The 22,366-nt window shown below is 40.8% G+C and overlaps 1 protein-coding gene across 1 annotated transcript in view; it reads right to left on the bottom strand.

Moving 5' to 3' along the window:
• The window catches only part of LOC122565375 (insulin gene enhancer protein ISL-1-like), a 59,028-nt gene extending 37,086 nt beyond the window's left edge, over positions 1-21,942 (bottom strand). The window contains exon 1 of the mRNA XM_087975841.1: positions 21,828-21,942. Coding sequence (XP_087831967.1) covers positions 21,828-21,942 — 115 coding nt within the window. The remainder of the gene's footprint in view (positions 1-21,827) is intronic.
• Between the last annotated feature and the right edge of the window lie 424 nt (positions 21,943-22,366).

Raw genomic sequence — 22,366 nt, 5'->3', positions numbered from 1 at the left:
CAATAACACCAGTGGATTTGTGTTTTTCTTTGAATAGTGCCATGAAATAGTCAATAATACCATGAGTAAGCACAACAAGAAAACATAACATCAGTTTGTCATTTCAATTCAAGCATGCGAGTGTGAGAAGAAACAATAAGTTAAACAAAAGAGTGATTTCACAAATAAGCCAATGCATTGAAATTGTAAACATTGAAGTTAGAATTGATTTCTGTAGGAGTCTAGAGGAACAGCATAAAACATTTTAAATTCAGCATTTAACCACATAATTTCTGAAGTATGTAAGTTAGCTAGCTGAGCTTTAAATTTATTTTCAGACATTTTGTCATTATGCTAAGTAATATCATCAGTGAGAGTCTCTGATGAAGCGCTGGTGGTATGCCCCGCCTCTCTATTTATAGGTCTTGGTTTCTTAAGGTGGGTGATGTCATTTCTCGTTCTTTTTTTTCAAGGGAAAGTAGATAGGATCTAAATTGATGTGCCTATTGATGGAATTCTGGTGAGAATGCCATGCCTCTAAGAATTCTCGTGCGTGTCTTTGTTTCGTCTGTCCTAGGATGTGTGTGTTGTCCCAGTCAAAGTGGTATCCTTCTTTGTCAGTATGAATAGAAACTAGTGATAATGGGTCATGTCTTTTGGTGGCCAGTTGGTGTTCACGTATCCTGGTGGCAAACTTCCTGCTAGTTTGTCTGATATAATTTTTTTTACAGTTCTCGCATGGTATCTCGTAAATGATGTTGGTTTTGCTGGTGATATCTAATGGATCCTTTAGGTTAATTAGTCGCTGTTTAAGTGTGTTGGTAGGTTTGTGAGCTACCATGATGCCAAGGGGTCTGAGTAGGCTGGAAGTCATTTCTGATATGTCTTTGATGTAAGGTAATGTGTCTATCGTTTTGGTTGCATTGTGTCCGATTGTTTAGGTTTGTTTCTGAGGAATCGGCGTTTGTGTTTATTAGGGTAATCGTTTTCTTGAAAACTTTAGAACAGTGGGCGGCACGGTGGCACGGTGGTTAGCACTGCTGCCTCACAGCGCCAGAGACCCGGGTTCAATTCCCGCCTCAGGCGACTGACTGTGTGGAGTTTGCACGTTCTCCCCGTGTCTGCGTGGGTTTCCTCCGGGTGCTCCGGTTTCCTCCCACAGTCCAAAAGATGTGCAGGCCAGGTGAATTGGCCATGCTAAATTGCCCGTAGTGTTAGGTAAGGGGTAAAGGTAGGGGTATGGGTGGGTTGCGCTTCGGCGGGGCGGTGTGGACTTGTTGGGCCGAAGGGCCTGTTTCCACACTGTAAGTAATCTAATCTAATCTAATCTAAACATAGAACATAGAACAATACAGCACAGAACAGGCCCTTCGGCCCACGATGTTGTGCCGAACATTTGTCCTAGCTTAAGCACCCATCCATGTACCTATCCAATTGCCGCTTAAAGGTCACCAAAGATTCTGACTCTACCACTCCCACAGGCAGCGCATTCCATGCCCCCACCACTCTCTGGGTAAAGAACCCACCCCTGATATCTCCCCTATACCTTCCACCCTTCACCTTAAATTTATGTCCCCTTGTAACACTCTGTTGTACCCAGGGAAAAAGTTTCTGACTGTCTACTCTATCTATTCCTCTGATCATCTTATAAACCTCTATCAAGTCACCCCTCATCCTTCGCTGTTCCAATGAAAAAAGGCCTAGCATTCTCAACCTATCCTCGTATGACCTATTCTCCATTCCAGGCAACATCCTGGTAAATCTTCTCTGCACCCTTTCCAAAGCTTCCACATCTTTCCTAAAGTGAGGCGACCAGAACTGCACACAGTACTCCAAATGTGGCCTAACCAAAGTCCTGTACAGTTGCAACATCACTTCACGACTCTTGAATTCAATCCCTCTGCTAATGAACGCTAATACACCATAGGCCTTCTTACAAGCTCTATCCACCTGAGTGGCAACTTTCAAAGACCTATGAACATAGACCCCAAGATCCCTCTGTTCCTCCACCTCACTAAGAACCCTACCGTTAACCCTGTATTCCGCATTCTTATTTGTCTTTCCAAAATGGACAACCTCACACTTGGCAGGGTTGAACTCCATCTGCCACTCCTTAGCCCAGCTCTGCATCATATCCAAGTCCCTTTGCAGCCGACAAGAGCCCTCCTCACTATCCACAACTCCACCAATCATCATATCATCTGCAAATTTACTGACCCACCCTTTGACTCCCTCATCCAAGTCATTAATAAAAATTACAAACAGCAGAGGACCCAGAACTGATCCCTGCGGAACTCCACTTGTAACTGGGCTCCAGGCTGAATATTTACCATCTACCACCACTCTCTGACTTCGACGGGTTAGCCAGTTTTCTATCCAATTGGCCAAATTTCCCTCTATCCCATGCCTCCTGACTTTCCGCATAAGCCTACCATGGGGAACCTTATCAAATGCCTTACTAAAATCCATGTATACTACATCCACTGCTCTACCCTCATCCACATGCTTGGTCACCTCCTCAAAGAATTCAATCAGGCTTGTAAGGCAAGACCTACCCTTCACAAATCCGTGCTGGCTGTCCCTAATCAAGCAGTGCCTTTCCAGATACTCATAAATCCTATCCCTCAGTACCCTTTCCATTACCTTACCTACCACCGAAGTAAGACTAACTGGCCTGTAATTTCCGGGGTTATCCCTATTCCCTTTTTTGAACAGGGGCACAACATTCGCCACTCTCCAGTCCCCTGGTACCACCCCTGTTGACAGTGAAGATGAAAAGATCATTGCCAACGGTACTGCAATTTCCTCTCTTGCTTCCCACATAATCCTAGGATATATCCCATCAGGCCCAGGGGACTTGTCTATCCTCAAGTTGTTCAAAATGTCCAACACATCTTCCTTCCTAACATGTATCTCCTCTAGCTTACCAGTCTGTTTCACACTCTCCTCTTCAACAATACGGTTCCTCTCATTCGTAAATACTGAAGAAAAGTACTCATTCAAGACCTCTCCTATCTCTTCCAACTCAATACACAGTCTCCCACTACTGTCCTTGATTGGACCTACCCTCATTCTCGTCATTCTCATGTTTCTCACATACGCATAAAATGCCTTTGGGTTATCCTTGATCCTATCCGCCAGAGATTTTTCATGCCCTCTCTTGGCTCTCCTAATCCCTTTCTTCAGGTCCCTTCTGGCTATCCTGTATCCCTCCACTGCTCTGTCTGAACCCTGTTTCCTCAACCTTATGTAAGCCTCCTTCTTCCTCTTTACAAGACATTCAACCTCCCTCATCAACCAAGGTTCCCTCACACGACCATTTCTTTCCTGCCTGACCGGTACATACATATCAAGGACACGTCGTATCTGTTCCTTGAAAAAGTTCCACATTTCCACGACATCCTTCCCCGACAGCCTATGCTCCCAACTTATGCTCCTCAGATCCTGTCTTACAGCATCGTAATTACCCTTCCCCCAATTGTAAAACCTACCCTGTTGCACACACCTATCTCTCTCCATAACCAAGGTGAAAGTCACAGAATTGTGGTCAGCATCACCAAAATGTTCACCCACTAACAAGCCCATCACTTGTCCCGGTTCATTACCGAGTACCAAATCCAAAATGGCCTCCCCTCTGGTCGGACAATCTACATACTGTGTTAGAAAAGCTTCCTGGACACACTGCACAAACACCGCCCCATCCAATCTACTTGATCTAAAGAGCTTCCAGTCAATATTTGGGAAGTTGAAATCGCCCATGACTACTACCCTGTGGCTTCTGCACCTTTCCAAAATCTGTTTCCCAATCTGTTTCTCCACATCTCTGCTGCTATTGGGGGGCCTATAGTAAACACCCAACAAGGTGACTGCACCTTTCCTATTTCTGACTTCAGCCCATACTACCTCTAAAGGCAGATCCCCCTCGAACTGCCTTTCTGCAGCTGTTATACCATTTCTAATTAGCAACACCACCCCCCCCGTCCTTTTTTACCACCCTCCCTAATCCTACTGAAACATCTGTAACCTTTGTACATCTGTAATCTTTGTACAGATATTCTTCTTCTGCTCTTTGTACTTCTTGGGTGCTGCAGTATGATGTAGCTCATTGAAATAATGTATTGACTATGGGTCTGAGGGACTATGGGTCAGCAGTCTGGAGAAATAAATAAGACTGACTTCCAAAAAATGAAACCAGACAGATCCAACACAATATGCTTCTACGGATTACCCAAAATTCACAAACCAGGAGCCCCTCTCAGACCCATAGTCCCGCTACCTGGAACACCAACTTACAGATTGGCCAAGGAGCGACACCAAAGACTAAAACACTTAGTAGAAGACTCACGCCACTCCATCCACTCCACCCAAGAATCCCTGAAGACACTAAGATAGAAGAGGATGAAATAATGGTCTCCTTTGATGTAACAGTCCTGTTTACATCCATCAGCATTAACCTGGCCAAGGAAACACTGACTACACTATTCGAAGACACAAAGACACATACACCAAACACCATTAACTTCATCAGCATGGACAGTATTGTTAAGCTAGTGGACATATGCCTTACCACACACTTCACCTTCAACAACAAAACCTACAGACAAACCAAAGGAACACCCATCGGATCTCCGATATCAAGGTCCTTAGCAGTAATGCAGAGACTCAAACAAACAATTCTGCCAACCATCCAACCCAAACTTTGGGTCAGCTTGGTTTCTTAAGATGGGCAGAAGAAAATCACCTATACCATGTATTCAAAAAGAATGGGTGCCCAATGAACACAGTTCACCAATTTCTCAGCAACAAACCCAAACAAGCAGACAAAACATATCCAGAAACCCTAGTCACTCTCCCCTACATCAAAGACATCTTGGAAATGACTGCCAGACTACTCAGATCCCTTGGCATCATGGTAGCCCGCAAACGCACCAACACACTAAAACAGCAGCTAATGAACTTGAAAGACCCTATACAGACAAGCAAAACTAATGTCATTTACAAAATACCGTGCAAGAACTGTAAAAAACACTACATTGGACAAACAGGCAGAATACTAGCCACCAGGATACATGAACATCAACTCGCCACAAAAAGACATGACCCTCTCTCACTAGTATTTCTTACATACAGATAAGGAAGGACACCACTTTGACTGGGACAATACACCCATCCCAAGACAAGCCAAACAGAGACATGCACGACTATTCATAGAAGCATGGCATTCCAACCAGAACTCAATCAACAAACACATCTACCCCATCTACCACCCCCTAAGAAAAAGAACAGGAAATGACATCAACACAGGAAATGACATCACCAACTCAAAGAAACCCAAACATATAAATAGAAAGCAGGAATTATCAGCAGTCTTCGCCCGGAGGCCCACTGAAGATGTTACCTAGTATGGTGACGAAACATTTGGAAATGAACCTTCCAGCTCAGCGAGCAAACCTACATCCAGAGCCTCAACCTGAGCTACAAATCTTCTCAAAACTAACTAAGGTGTTCAGGAATTCTTTGGTGGAGTGAATGGAGTGGCGTGAATCTTCAATGAGGTGACTTAGGTTTTGGTGGAGAATTCTATCAATAAACACATCGATTTAGATCCTATCTACTTTCCCTTGAAAAAAGAACCAGAAATGGCATCACTCACGTTAAGAAAGCAAGACCTATAAATAAAGAGGTGGGACATACCACTAGCACTTCACCAGAGACTCTCATTGATGATGTTACCTAGTATGGTGACAAAACATCTGAAAACAAACCTTCACCTTCAGCGAGCTAACTCACATACTTATAATCAACCTGAGCTACAAATCTTCTCAAAAACTGCTACCTATTTTTTTCTTAGGAAGCGACGAGGGTGCTTCCATTAGCCCCTGTGACAGTAGGATCGGAAAGGAAAAGTCTTCACAAAGCTCGACGTTATTCTGTAACATTTACTGGAAAGAATACTTTTCTGGATATCAGATGAGGATAAGAGTAAGCTTGGCACTATTATTCCATAGTTGACTCATACATTGATATTCAATAAATGGTTTTCCACATGCAAAGAATGGTTGTTTGAAAAGGTAACTGAGGACAATCACATCTTTATGATACTACATCATGGCACAAACCATTGATCAAGCGAGGGAAAGAAAGCAGTTGAGGAAAAAAGGAAAAACATTTTAAAGCCCCACCAGGACTTTTAGTGACTGAGAAAATAAAAAAAATCTCTGATTCTCTGTGTATGGCAACATCATGAAAGTGCTTCCTTCAATATTCTGCAAAAATGTGGATACATTGCAAAATAACACTAAAGATTTTGCTTGAATTGCCAACTGAAGGTATCCGCTTTATTAATTTTACATTTTTTTGTGAAATAAAACAAATAAGACATGCTCGAGTTCAATTCTCAACTAGGTGAAAGTTAAGAAAGTGAGTTCCTCCCATTTCATTTCAGTATTTCAATTATGCTTTGTTGTTGCCCACTGCAGAAAATGTAAATCAAGAATTCTACTCAACTAGATGTCTTTACATGTGACAGATAAAAATAATCATTCCAGTAAACTGATTAATATACATATATAATACAGAGTTTTATTTGCCAAGCAAATTAAATCACGCCTTCATAGTTTGGTCTCATTTGTATTAGGCAAAATGGGAGGGAAGATTGCATGTTTTAAAGATTGGAACAAATTGCTGGGCATATCCCTCCATCTGATCAGCATATATATTTATCACTCTCTGAGAGGTGAACCAAGCTTCTTTTAATTACTTGAATCCAAAGTGCCACATCTGACAGCATTAGGAACACAGTATATGTCCTCCACTGCACACAACCCTGTCATGGATTATTAAATCAATTTCATTAGCACATGATGCTGAATTATAATTTTGTGAGGAATATGATACTAAAGTTTTACAAAAGAGGAAGATGAAGGGAGGAAATTTCACTGCAACTTAGTAGAGGCCAAGGTCAAGGCAATGGCAAAACAGGAGCTATCACTCTACATGCTTACAAATTTTTTTACAGTTTATTTAAAATGTTATGGCAGAAGTAGGCATCCTAACTCCTTCATTTTCCGTTTGTAAAGCCATGCATTTTTGGACGAGTTTGCAGAGAAGTAAGACACTATTTCCCCAGTGTTAAAAGGAGACATGCAGTTTAGGCTTTTCACCCTCCACTCATCGGAACAAGATGTAAGAAACAGACTTGAAAAAAGGACATCAGTTTATACAGCACTTCATCTTCTTGTGTACTTTCAGCAATGTCACCTTTTGCTGTAAAAATTGGTGTTCCTTTTTCAAGTCTGTTTCAATTCTGTCACTGACCTGAATGGTGCCAAATGAATTGCTTTGACTTCTTGTCTCCTGTTACAATGTTTATGTTCTGTACGACTAAACACTATTTATTTTCAGTGTTTGATTATCAGTGAACAGGTCTCCCCTCTTGGCTTACCTCGTACATGGCATTGCATTTTGGTTCGCAGGAGTATGTTCCTTGGAAATTCAGCTTGTCCTTCAGTTGGGCTGGTAACTCAATTGACTAGGCAGTTAGCACAAGGAGAAAGTGAGGACTGCAGATGCTGGAGATCAGAGTCGAGAGTGTGGCGCTGGAAAAGCGCAGCCGGTCAGCCAGCATCCGAGGAGCAGGAGAATCAACGTTTTGGGCATAAGCCCTTCATCAGGAATGAGGCTTGTGGGTCGAGGCTGAGAGATAAATGGGAGGAGAGTGGGGTTGGGAGGGAGGTAGCTGGGAAAACGATAGGTGCCTAAGGGTGAAGGAGAAGGTGATAGGTCAGAGAGAGCAGTGATGGACGGGACTGGAGGGTGGGGCCATGTTGAACACTTGGGACTGGGTTAATGTGAGGGAGGGGAAATGAGGAAACTGTTGAAATCCACATTTATCCCGTGTGGTTGCAGGGTCCCAAGGCGGAATATGAGGTGTTCCTCCTCCAGGAGTCGGGTGGTAATAGTTTGGTGGTGGAGGAGGCCCAGGACTTGCATGTCCTTGACAGAGTAGAGGGGGAGTAGAAGTGTTCAGCCACAGGGTGGTGGGGTTGGTGGATGCGGGTGTCCCAGAGATGTTCTCTGAAACGATACACAAGAAAGCATCCCGTCGCCCTGATATAGAGGAGACCACACCGGGTGCGACGGATGCAGTAGATGGCATTGGTAGAGGTGCAGGTAAATTTCTGACGGATGTGGAAAGATCCCTTGGGGCCATGACGGAGGTGAGGGGGGTGGTGTGGGCACAGGTTTTGCACTTCCTGCAGTGGCAGGGAAAGGTGCCAGGAGTGGGGTGGGGACCTGACGAAGGAGTTGCAAAGGGAATGGCCTTTTTGGAACGCTGATAGGGGTGGGGAGGGAAATAAATCTCTGGTGATGAGGACTGATAGGATGGGGAGGAAAATATATCTCTGATGATGAGGGCTGATAGGGATGGGGAGGGAAATATGTCTCTTGCGGTGGGGAGTATATGGAGAGTAACACGGTTAACGTAGGGTTTTCTCCCCATTCTGGCTGAGATAAACTCAAGCCAGTATCTTTGCCCTATTCTTAATAAATAATCACAGCACCTTACCATGTTTCGGTAATTAATTGCAAAGGACCTTCCTTTAGATGTGGAACTGAAAAAGAAATAAATCTGGTTTATTATGGATTTGAAACAAAAGGAGAAGATTACAGAGACCCAAATGTTTGTTAACTATTTTTGATAAATGGTGTTTTCAGGAGAATTGTCTGAAAATGACTTTTATCTTCAAGCCATATAGTGATCCTATCATCAAAAAGTAAATATCTGCTTCATCGCTCACCACAAACAGTTGATACTCCAGGGGAGTTGTACATTTTGAATGGAATTCTGCTATAGACATATGGGAGGGGCAAACTGTCTGTACTCTTGACACAAGTACCGAGGGAAATGTGCTGGTGATCATTTCTTCTGCTTCTTCTCACAAATGACCTTTACCATGGACAAATCAGCTGTTATAAATGTGAACAGATCAGTAGCATGCGTGACTAATATGGTGCCACTTTATTAATGAAGAATCCTAATAACATGTAAGGTCAGTTCCTTGGCAGAGTGCCTTTATAAAAGTCAAGCCCTCTATCCCTAACCGTATGAATTCTGATGCCATTCATTTTCACTTAACTGCATGTTAAACTCTGTTCACTTGAATGCGATCAGCATCTTGGTTCAAACTCTCCCAATATGTTCAAATACTTCACTGTTGAGATAATAATATCTTGTTTAAAATTCAAATTATTAAATTTATGCTTTTTTATGATTCCAGAACCATTACCTAGGTGGATGCATGTGAATTGGCCCAAGCTAATTAGTTTTTTTGAAAGATCTTTTAAATGTGGCTATATATTCATTTTTATTACAGACTATTCAACCACAATTGTTGTAAATATTGACTCATAGTATTAAATCATGATTATAGAATATTACTTATAAGAAGAAGTTTTCAGCATATTGTAGTACAATGTTTTGAAGGGCACAACATTTTAAAGAGCAGTTCATTTAGCCCCTGAAATGGATTTCATCATTCAGTTAGGTCATGGTTTATCTACACCTCAATTTGATTAACTCATCTTGGTTCCATGTCTTTTAATGCCCTTACTTAACAGGATCTATCTATCTCAGTTTAAAACTTTTAATTGACCTCATCTCAACAGCCTTTTGGAAAAAGTATAATTGCATTACAGAAATTAGACAGTTATTACAATAAGTATGGACAAGGAGGACACACTTTGAATATGTTGTAGGTTATTCATTTATATTAACCGCATGTGTTGCATTTTAAAAGCCTAATGTGTTCTACTATTATATTTATTTCATGTGATTTATAAAAACATTTTCTAACTTCACATTCCTTCATTGTTAGTGGGTCATAATCCTGGAACTTCCTCTCTAACAACACTGTGGGTATACCTACACCACATGTACTGCAGCAGTTCAAGAAGGCAGCCCACCACCCCTATCTCAAGGGTAACTAGGATAATAAATGTTGACCAAGTTAGTAATGCCTACATCCCATGAATGATTAACAAAAAACAGTTCAAAGGGTTGAAGCACCATAAATCTCCTCTCTACAAATAATGCTACCTGAAAGAATACACCAATGATTAAGTTAAAAATCACACAACACCAGGTTATAGTCCAACAGGTTTAATTGGAAGCATTAGCTTTCGGAGCGCTGCTCCTTCATCAGGTGGTTGTGGAGTACACAATTGTAAGACACAGAATTTATACCAAAAGTTTATGGAGTGATGTAACTGAAATTATACATTGAAAAATACCTTGATTGTTTGTTAAGTCTCTCATCTGTTAGAATGAACATGATAGTTTCACTTCTTTCATATGTAAATCACAAAACTTTTTTTAAATGGTACAATCTCAGATTAACTGTAACAATTGGTGTCAGCCAGATAACATGTTGAAGGTGTTAGCCCCCTGTGTGCTGTTGTCTGGGCCATAATGTTTAGAATAATTCTAATCTAAAAAATGAGTTAACAGATTTTAGATTACAATCAGTAATCAGTCCAACACCGACATCTCCAAATCATAACAATGATTAAAACACCAAAGTAAATGGATATCATTCTTTTAAATGAAACTTAAAATACTTTAAATCATTGAAGTTAAAATGATATTGTGCTCACTAGGGAAGCTCTTAAGATATTATTTGATGCAAGCAATCCTCATCTCTCAAGAAGCTGCTTGTGCTATCACTTCACACTTGCCATTGTTTTGCAAGTATCGTGTTAGTCACTCATTGATTAACACTGTTGTATCTCTTAATTACACTTTGTTGACAAGCCCAAGACATGATCCTATACATACAGTCTGAATATGTGACAATGACATTAGTTTCTGATAAAAGCTTCCTTAGGTAGTATTTAAATTTGGATGTATTTCTACTAACAACATTGTAAGCGGTAAAATAAAATTCCTGTTGTCATTTGCTAGATTGTAACAAATCAGATCGTCATCTAATCAATGGAACATGTGCCTCCAGCTGCTTGATAAATTTCCATACCCGTATACTGTAAATGTCTGAACTTAGTAACGACTGCCAACAATATCTGTAGAAAAGTGCTTACTGTAATCATGCACACTATTTTAGTGGAGACTATTTAGACTAAATCGGTTTATATCTATGTTAAAAACAATGACTGCAGATGCTGGAAACCAGATTCTGGTGTAGAGTGGTGCTGGAAAAGCACAGCAGTTCAGGCAGCATCCGAGGAGCATGGAAATTGACGTTTTGGGCAAAAGCCCTTCATCAGGAATACAGGCAGAGTGCCTGAAGGGTGGAGAGATAAAATGTTAGATCTATGTTAGATAGAGTAATATCAAAGAAATACACTAAGATTGCAGAATGAAGTTAGATTTGTTCAAGATATAACTGCGTCTACATGGTTTATTTTTATAGAAATGTGTAGCTACAAACAAGCTCTGTGAATATTTCTACCTCAATTAAGCATTAGTCTTAGTTTAAGGACTCGTCTGGAATTGAGATTGATATTCTGCAAACAGTATCTCTTCAGTTCAATACCAGTTTGGGCTATTTCTTCAAACAATGCTGTTAAAAAGGTGCTGTGTGGTACGGCTAACTTACCAGATGTTGTCCCAGTTGCAATGTTCTTATCTATTATGGCAGATTTACTTTGTCCTTAAGGTGCAGGAAATTACTTCAAATCAGACATATGAGAGGCCACTCATATGTCTTCAAAATGTAGCTTGACTGACAGATCTCTGCCAGGCTGAAAATGAAGGAGCCATTCCTTTAATTTGCTAGGTTGACAGCACTATGACAAAATGGAATGCTCAGCTGTTTCACAAAAAGTTATCACAATGGATGTTACAAAATTGAGAAGGGAGGTTTTCTTTTATTTCAAACTAGGCATTAGGTAATGAGAAGGCTACTGGTATTTTTATTTGTAGAATTATTTTCCTTTCTGAAAAATATTACACCATACAATAAATGGAAATGAGCAGTTTCAACCTGGACAATAGGATTTTCCAGTGAAGGATTTTTGTTTTCCACTTTCCAAAGCATTTGGGAGTATACAGTGGGGTCTAGCATTCATTCAACTGTATAGATACATAGGATTCTGATGAATAGTCAGTAGACTCAAAACATTAACTCTGCTTCCTTCCCACAGTGCTCCCAGACCTGCTAAGCTTTGCCAGCAATTTCTGTTTTTGTTTAAGATCTCTAGAAGCCGCGGTTCTTTGTTTTATTATGAATGTATAGAGTTGAATGTCCCACATAATGTCAACTTGGCTCAGAAGTGAGCCAGAAAAATATAGGCTCAAGCTGCTTTCCAGGTTTTGAATACATAATCTCATTTAATACTTCAATATTTTACAATGTGAACACTGCTTTTTTGAAGTGTTATCCTTTGACCAAAACCCCACCTGCTTATTCAAGTGACCATCAAAGTAGGAGGGTGAGGATCCTGTCGTCATGGTCCATTAAGGTATCAGTATTGTAGGCAGAACAGGGAAGAAGGCTCTGCATAGTCAGTATGAGGACCTAGGCATCAAATTAATAAGAAGAACCTCAAAAATCATAATCTCTGCATTATTTCCTGAGCCATGCACAAATTGGCACAGGGAAAATCAGATTAGAGAGATGAATGCATGGCTTAAAGACTGTTATGGGAGATAGGTTCTGGTTCATAGGGCATTGGTATTAGCATTGAGGAAAGTGGGATATGTACAGACGGAGTGATCTTCACCTGAACTTATCCTTGGGCTTGCCAACAGTATAATTAGAGGAATAGAGAGGATTTTAAACTGAATATTTACAGCAAGGAAATAAATTTGGGAAAATGCGATAAAATGGAATAAAGAATAAAGTCAAAGCCAAAGAGCAAAAGTGTTAAAATGGGGAATGATAAACAGAATGTGAGAGGAAGGGCTACAGAGTAAATAAGAGTGAATCAACAGGTTAAAAAGAAGTAAAAGAGTAAAGCTAAAGGCTGTGTATTTGAATGCATGTAGCATTTGAAGCAAAACAGATGAAATGACAGTAGAAATGGAATGAATAAGTATGATTTGATAGCAATTACAGAGCTGCAGAATGACATGGTTTAGGACTCCAATCTCAAAGGGAACAGGACACTTAGAAATGTCAGAAAAGTTGGAAAAAATGGATGGATGATTTATGTTCAGATGTCATGATTCGATAGTGGATTCAGTGGGATGTAACAAAACATTCTCTACTAATTAAATGATAATAATACATTTATTAACAATGGTATATGTAAGTATATTAATTGATAATATTAATTGATAAATATAATAAAGACAACAGCAAATATATTTTAAGTGGTAAATAAGTGTATGTATGTAAAAACAGCTTTTATGTAGATTTTTAGTGGTGTGTGACTCAACAAGTTTCACACCATTCCACTCATCAGGGGCTATGCTTCATGATGACATCTGGAGAGTGTGTAGATCCCGGTCTGAGATGAAGTCGGTCAGCACAAAACGCAGACGCGTGGAGCAACAAGTCCCGCTACTTTCTTACAGTCACGAAAGCCAATGCAAAAACCAAGATCCCCAAATGGGGCAAAGTTTTGCACTTGTCTACCTTCCCAGATATTCCATCATACAGAAAACAACATGTCCGGTGGCCCTGTGGGGTAGACCATCCCAACAGTTGCCATAGATAAGTCCGTGCCATATAATTACTTTCAGTCAAAACAAGTTGTTTTCACACTACCCCTGCCTTCCAGTACTTTTCCACTTTATTTTAATTATTTGTTGTCATGTCCAATTAATCAACCTGTAATGATCTGGTTTGAAGATATAATTATTTAAAATCCTATTATTACATTTAAAAAACCAAGATGTGGGAACAGTTTGGATTGTAATGTGAAACGATAACGGCAAGAAGTTATTTGTGGAAGTGGTGTTCAGGCCCAATATGTTTTCATGTCAGTTTTTTAAAACAGCTGAAAATGTGTTGCTGGAAAAGCGCAGCAGGTCAGGCAGCATCCAGGGAACAGGAGAATCGACGTTTCGGGCATAAGCCCTTCTTCAGGAAGGGCTTTAAAAAGATTCCTGAAGAAGGGCTTATGCCCGAAACGTCGATTCTCCTGTTCCCTGGATGCTGCCTGATCTGCTGCGCTTTTCCAGCAACACATTTTCAGCTCTGATCTCCAGCATCTGCAGACCTCACTTTCTCCTCAGTTTTTTAAAACACTATGTTCTGGACCCTACCAGAGAAAATGCTAAACTAAACCTGGTAATTGTGCAATGAGATAGAATTCATTAATGATCTCATAGTAAGATGCCTCTATGTAATAGTGACCATAATATAATTGAATTTTACATTCATTTTGAGGGAGAGAGGAATGGGTCTGAGACTGAGGTGAACTTGCAAATTAGGTTAAAGGTTAAGTTAACAGAGATGCACTGGCACACATTTAAAGAGACATTTCACGATATACAAAATGAATACATTTCATTGAGTAGGAATAATTTCAAAGGATAGACCCATGATCTGTGGATAATGAGAAACATTATGTATTGTATCAACCTAAAAGAAAAAGCATTTAACTGTGGAAAGATAGGTGGCAGAACAGAAGATTGTACTGAATATAAACAACAATAGAGGGAACAAAAAATTAATAAAAAGTGATAAATTAGAGTATTAAAAAAAACTGAGCCAGAAATATAAAAGCAGATAATTAGAGTTTCTATAGAAATTGAAAGAAGGAAAGAGTTAACACACACTATAGAAAATGACTCTGGAGAATTAATCATAGAAAATACGCAAATGTCAAATGAATTAAGTAGGTATTCTACATCTAACTTCACTGTAGAGGATGTAAGTAACATCCCAGAAGCAGAGACAACTAGGAAATGGAAAGGAGGGAGGAATTCAGGAAAAACACAGTCACCAGAGAAATAAGTGGTAGTCAGTAAATTGCTGGAGCTGCAGTCTGACAAGTGTCCACATCCTGATGAAGTTCATCTTAGGGTTGTAAAAGAAGTGGCTAATGAGATAGTGCTTGCAATGGTTTTAATTTTCTGAAACTCCCTTGATTCTGTCCCATACAGTTGTAAGGTAGCAAATGTACCTCCTTTATTCAAAAAGGGAAGAAGATGGAAAGCAGGAAACTAAGTTCACTAAGCTTAACATCTATCATTGGGAAAATGTTGGAAGCTACTATTAATGAAGTTAAAGATAATCAGATAGAGTCAATATGGCTTTGTGATGAGGAGGTTATGTTTGACCAATCTACTGAAATATTTTGATGAGGTTGATATATACTTTGTTCCACAAATCCAAACAACACAAGTTTCTGTACAATAGTAAATGCTTTATTATCGGACAGCCGGCGAGAGATTCTCAATGTCCCCAAAAGTAGTCATGTGTCTACTTGTGGTGACACTTCTCCATAAATCTCTGCTCTACACACAAAGACAGTTTTTTTATAGGGATTAAACAAAAGGTTTATCAGTCAAATGGTCATTTGTCATTACATAGTTTAAGATAGGTAATTATGAATTTAGAAAACCCAATGAATGTTGATGTCCTGTGATAACTTGTGAATGGATTACAGGGACTGATTGTTGTATTCTTCATGATCATGTGTTGAAGGGAAGGGATTAAAGCAGAAGGGTTTTGCCTGTTCTCAATGGGGGATTCACATACCTATGCTAATATGGAGGGGAAGTAAGACAATGGGAGCAGGAGGCAGTTTAACAGGGTTGTGGCCAAAGCTCTCAGTCTTGCCTGGGAAGGACAAATACATCTGTCTGAGGCTGCAGAGGAATCCACACGTGTGTCTCCACTGGGCTCTTTTTCTGGGATACAGTCAGACTCCCCCACTACTGAGATGTTCTGTCTATATTGTAAGAGGACTGGCTTCCAACTGATCTTGCAGTGAGTCTCTTTGGCAGTGGAATGTTTAACCCTTGAGTCCCCAGTATGCCTTGAAAGAGAAGTAAAACATGGAAGTGATCCCTTTGTGGCTTTCTAACTTCCTCAGTAATACATATTGTGCACAAAGGGGAACTGGTGTATATACTGTACTTAGATTTCAAGAAGGCATTTGATAAGGTGCCAAATCAAAGATTATTGCAGAAAATGAAAGCATTTGGTGTAGGAGGTAGGATATTGACATGGATAGAGAATTGATTGGCTAACAGTTATCAGACATTGGCTAAATATGTCTTCTTTGGGTTGGTAAGATGTAACAAGTGGTGTGCCATAGGGTACTGGGACCTCAACTGATTATGATTTACATGAATAACTTGGATGAAGGAACAGAAGGCATTGCTGCCAAATTTGCTGATGGTACAAAGATGGGAAAGTAAGTTGTGAAGACGTCACAGGGAGGTTACAAAAGGATTTTGATAAGTTAACTGAATGGACAAAGGTATGGTAAATAGAACATAATGTGGGAAAATGTGAAGTTATCCATCTTGAAAGGAAGAATAAAAATGAAGGCAATGATACAAATAGTGAGAGACTGCAGAATTCTGTGATTCGGAATGATCTGGGTATCCTCTTGCATCAATTGCAAAAGATTAGAATGCAGGTTTAGTAAGCAATTAGAAAAGCTCACAGAATGTTATCAAATATTACGAAGGGAACTGATTACAAAGATGGGGGAGCTATGCTTCAGTTATACACGGTATCAGTGAGACCACATCTAGAATACGGTTCAAAGTATTTGTCACCTTATTTGAGGAAGAATGCAGATGTGTTAAAACAGTTCAAAGAAGGTTTACGAGACTAACATTTGCAAAGAGCAGTTTGTCTTAAAAGGAGAAAGTGAGGACTGCAGTTGCTGGAGGACTTCCTGATGAAAGGCTTATGTTCGAAACATTAATTCTCCTGCTTCTCTCCTGCTGCCTGACTGCTATGCTTTTCTAGCACTACACTCTCGAGTTTATCATAAAAGCAATGATCAGACAAGACTTGTATCTGCTGGAATTCTGAAGAGTATCACTGAATCACGGAATTGTTACAGTGGAGGCCATTTGGCACATCCTGCCTGACCAGTTCTATTACCTACATTCAATCTCCTGCCTTTTCCCCACATGTCCCTGTGTGACATATCCCTGAGCACCATTTGTATCCAAATAATCATTTAATACTCTCTTGAATGCCTCAATTGAACTTACGTCCACCACTTTTCTAGACAATAAGAAACAACTTGATTAAAGCAAAAAGATTCCTATGGGATCTTCACCGGAATGGTGGGGGAGGGTGCAGTGGGAGGATGTTTCCTCTTCTGGGATACACTAGAACTAGGAGTCCCTATTTTAAAAAACTCAGTGTTGTCCATTTAAAACAGTATTGTTATTTAGAACTGTCTCTCAGAAAGGTCATGGAAACAGAGCCCTTGAATATTTTTAAGACAGCAGTAGATAGATTCTTGTTAAGCAAGGATTTAAAATCTTATTAAGGCTAGGCAGGAATGTGAATTTGAAGTTACAATGAGATTAGCCATGATGTGATTAAATGGGAGAGCAGGTATGAGAAGCTGAATGGCCTCCTCCTGACCCTTGCTGGTATGCTCAAAAATTGCACCCAGTTGATATGAGTACAGAATAGTTTTAGCTTCCAGAATAATTCTTATTCAATCAAATCATCAAACATCTGTTTCAAAATAAGAATGAAATCCTTTTTGCCTACATTCAGCATTTATTTGAATGCATCTGTAGATATTTTCCAATCAATCTGCTCAGACATATTATCACACATCTCTGGAACAAGTGAGCCTTGAGGTAGGAACACTACCACTGTGCCATTGCTGATTTTGTATAAGCTGCTTTCATGATAATAAGGGCATAACATACCATGATAAATTTGGGAAAAAGTGGTTTTTTGATCAATTTGATGAATTCATATGACATTTTTACATCTAGAGTATGAGATTTACTTTTGGAGTTAATGAATTATCACTTTAATTGCATATTGAGTATGGTAATTCAGACGTCCCCAACAGTACCCATCCACCGACACTCTCATTCGTTTGGCCGAACTGGTCCTCACCCTTAACAATTTCTCCTTTGAATCCTCCCACTTCCTCCAGACCAAAGGGGTAGCCATGGGCACAGGTATGGGCCCCAGTTATGCCTGTCTCTTTGTTGGCTACGTAGAACAGTTGATCTTCCGTAGTTACACCGGCACTATTCCCCACCTCTTCCTCCGCTACATTGATGACTGCATTGGTGCCACCTCGTGCTCCCGCGAGGAGATTGAGCAATTCATCAACTTCACCAACACATTCCACCCTGACCTTAAATTTACCTGGACCATCTCTGACACTTCCCTCCCCTTCCTGGACCTCTCCATCTCCATTAGTGACGACCGACTTGACACTGACATTTTTTACAAACCCACCGACTCCCACAGCTAGCTGGATTACACCTCTTCCCACCCTATCTCTTGCAAAAATGCCATCCCGTATTCCCAATTCCTGCACCTCCGCCATATCTGCTCCCAGGAGGACCAGTTCCACCATAGAACACACCAGATGGCCTCCTTCTTTAGAGACCGCAATTTCCCTTCCCACGTGGTTAAAGATGCCCTCCAACGCATCTCGTCCACATCCCGCACCTCCGCCCTCAGACCCCACCCCTCCAACCGTAACAAGGACAGAACGCCCCTGGTGCTCACCTTCCACCCTATAAACCTTCGCATAAACCAAATCATCCGCCAATATTTCCGCCACCTCCAAAAAGACCCCACCACCAGGGATATATTTCCTTCCCCACCCCTTTCCGCCTTCCGCAAAGACCGTTCCCTCCGTGACTACCTGGTCAGGTCCACGCCCCCCTACGACCCACCCTCCCATCCTGGCACTTTCCCCTGCCACCACAGGAATTGTAAAACCTGTGCCCACACCTCCTCCCTCACCTCTATCCAAGGCCCTAAAGGAGCCTTCCACATCCATCAAAGTTTTACCTGCACATCCACTAATATCATTTATTGTATCCGTTGTTCCCAATGCAGTCTCCTCTACATTGGGGAGACTGGGCGCCTCCTAGCAGAGCGCTTTAGGGAACATCTCCGAGACACCCGCACCAATCAACCACACCGCCCTGTGGCCCAACATTTCAACTCCCCCTCCCACTCTGCCGATGACATGGAAGTCCTGGGCCTCCTTCACCGCCGCTCCCTCACCACCAGACGCCTGGAGGAAGAACACCTCATCTTCCGCCTCAGAACACTTCAACCCCAGGGCATCAATGTGGACTTCAACAGCTTCCTCATTTCCCCTTCCCCCACCTCATCCTAGTTTCAAACTTCCAGCTCAGCACTGTCCCCATGACTTGTCCGGACTTGTCCTACCTGCCTATCTTCTTTTCCACCTATCCACTCCACCCTTTCCTCCCTGACCTACCACCTTCATCTCCTCCTCCACTCACCCATTGTACTCTATGCTACTCTCTCCCCTCCCCCACCCTCCTCTAGCTTATCTATCCACGCTTCAGGCTCACTGCCTTTATTCCTGATGAAGGGCTTTTGCCCGAAACGTCGATTTCGCTGCTCGTTGGATGCTGCCTGAACTGCTGTGCTCTTCCAGCACCACTGATCCAGAATCTGGTAATATTATGGTCATGTTCCTGGACTGGTTAACTATCCAGATGCATGAGTTTGAATCTCACTGTAGTGGCAAAATCTGGAGCATAAGCTTGCAATGCCAATGGTGGTCATTTGCTGTAAAAATAAAATGTAGCTGAGATATTAATACTCTTTAGGGAAGGAAATCTGATGCTCTTACCGTGCCTGGCCTTCATGTGACTCCAGATTCACTGCCATGTGAGTGATTTTTTTAAGTGCCTTCTGAAGAGGTATAGTAAGTTAGTCAGCTGTGTTCAAGAAATTGGCTCACTACACTGTCTTGGAGCAGTTCATAGAATAATAGAATCATACTGTCCACAAGAGACCCTTTGACACATCATGTTTGCACCAACAAAAAAAAATCTCCTCTAAACCAATTAGGGATAGCCAATAAATATTGGCTGTACCAATGTCTTGCACATCATTTGAGTGAATTAAAAAATGCTGCTGCTGGAAACAATCAATAAATTATATATTTTAGGTTAAACTTGGGGAGTTGAAGCTGCAAATTTGGAAACATTCTCAATGGGAGTCCTCAACTAAGAAACAGGTTTGAAAGTCATAAATATTTTTTACCTGTACCATAATTTCTTTACATCTTCTAATCAGTATTTTATTTTTAATCACTAATTAGCAGCATTTCTCTTCCTGCTCTTTCTCTCTCGATTCCCTCTTATCTAAGTAAACTGATGGGTTAGGAATTCCTTGTGTGAGGAATGAAATCTCTTCACTGCTCAGTGACGGGCCTGCAGAGTTATCTAACCTTGTGACCTACTGCTGTTGCCTTTGACTCGGTCAAGATGCAGTTATCAGTCTGTTGGTGTGTATCACTCAAAACTCAGCCACAGGTATCAGTCACCCCTCACTGGCCCCTAGAAATGGTTCTTTGCAAATTTCCCACACTGCCATGGCAATTATCTTGACAAGAGTTTTGCCAATGTCACCACAGTTGCTATGTTTTAACTGAACTTTAAAACTAATCAAAAATGTCAATCGTATTTGTGCTCACTGTTTATTTTAAGCAAATTTTTCAAACCTTATCTTGATTGGTTTAGTTGTACAAAACCAGTTAAAAGTTAAAAATCACACAACAGCAGGTTATGGTCCAACAAGTTTATTTGGAAGCTCTAGTCTTCAAAGCACTGCTCCTTCATCAGATGGTTGTGGAGTATAAGATCAGAGGACACGGAATTTATAGCAAAGGTTTATAGTGTGATGTAACTGAAATTATATATTGAAAAAGACCTGGATTGTTTGTTAAGTCTCTCATCTTTTAGAATGGGCATGTTGGTTTCAGTTTTTTCATATGTAAATCCCAGAACTTCCTTAAAGTTACATTCTCAAATGAGCTTTAACAATAGGTGCCATGTTGGCCCAGATAATCTAACAGGTGTAGAATATAGAACAGTACAGCACAGGAACAGACTCTTCAGCCACGGTGTTGTGTCAAACATGACGCCAAATTAAACTAATCGCTCTTGCCTGCTCTTGATCCATATCCCTCCATTCCTTGCATATTCATGTGCTTATATAAAAGTCTCTTAAACATCCCCTATTATATCTGCCTCCACCACTACCACTGGCAGCATATTCCAGATTCCTACCACTCTCTGTGTAAAATACCTGCAGCTCATGTCTGCTTTGAACTTGCCCCTCTCACCTTAAATGCCTGCCCCCTAGTTTTAGATATTTTAACTCTGGGATAAAGTTTCCGACTGTCAACCATATCCATTGAACACAGGGGTTGGTGAGGTAAATGTTGAGAACTAGAAGAGCTTTATCATGACTCGCAGAGAGAGGGGAATGGATAAGTGTTATGTGGGAAAAAGAACGGAGAGGGTTGAGGGCCTTATCAATCCAGGTGGTAGGAAATCCTAGGCTGAGGAAAAGCCGAAGAAATGTTATAGAGGGTTGCAAATACTGAACATGTACAACAAAGCTCAAGAAACTCTGAGAATGGAATAAAGTACTTGCTGGAAACTAAATGTTGGTAGTTCTCCTATAATACCATAGTTATGTTCCAACAAAATCTCACTTCATAGAAATTTGCTGAATAGCAATAATGGGGCCTATGGGAAAAGTGGGGTTGGGACAGACCAGCAAAAAATGTCACTTATGATCGCTCAAAAGTCAAACAAAAAGTATAGCACAGCCTGAATAAAGGTTGAAATCATCATTATTAATGAAACAAAAGTAAATTTAACACAGTACATTTTTAAAAATGTAAGAAACCTGCTCTCTGTACAGTACCTGTCACAAAAAGCTGTTTAGTCAGCAGCTGACATCGATGCATGTGCCATACAGCACGAAGACCAGCGCTGACATCTTGTATGCGCAGAAAGCACGGAGACTTCAGCGCAGACATTTGCGCATGCACAGAATGGCATGAAGACCAGCACTGACATCATATATGCACAAAACAGCACGGACATTGGCGCATGCGCAGAATGAAGTGTGCGAACCGAACCCTTCTGGAATCATGCCATTGTGAATGGAGGTAAGTGTTTTCGAAAATACCATTCCCTAATTCTTAAGCAATGTTATAGCCAAATTGCGCTGTTGAAATGTGCATTATTCCAGAACTACCTGTATAAGGAAGTGTAATTAAGATAGTGGTGGAAGTCAGTGGGGTTATAGTGAATACAGGTTGACAATATCTCCATCGGACTGGAAACGAAGAAGTCAAGGAAGTAAGGAGTAGAATCAGAGATGGACCATGTGAGAAAATGGTGGGAAATAGAAGCAAAGTTGATGATCTTCTCCAGTTCAGAGTGAGAGCAGAGCAGTGT

Source organism: Chiloscyllium plagiosum, unplaced genomic scaffold, assembly GCF_037043375.1.
Source record: "Chiloscyllium plagiosum isolate Xiang-an unplaced genomic scaffold, Cpla_swu_hap1 HiC_scaffold_28, whole genome shotgun sequence".
Taxonomy (NCBI): domain Eukaryota; kingdom Metazoa; phylum Chordata; class Chondrichthyes; order Orectolobiformes; family Hemiscylliidae; genus Chiloscyllium; species Chiloscyllium plagiosum.
The sequence above is the reverse complement of the archived record's forward strand: the minus strand, read 5'-3'. Positions and strand labels throughout refer to the sequence as shown.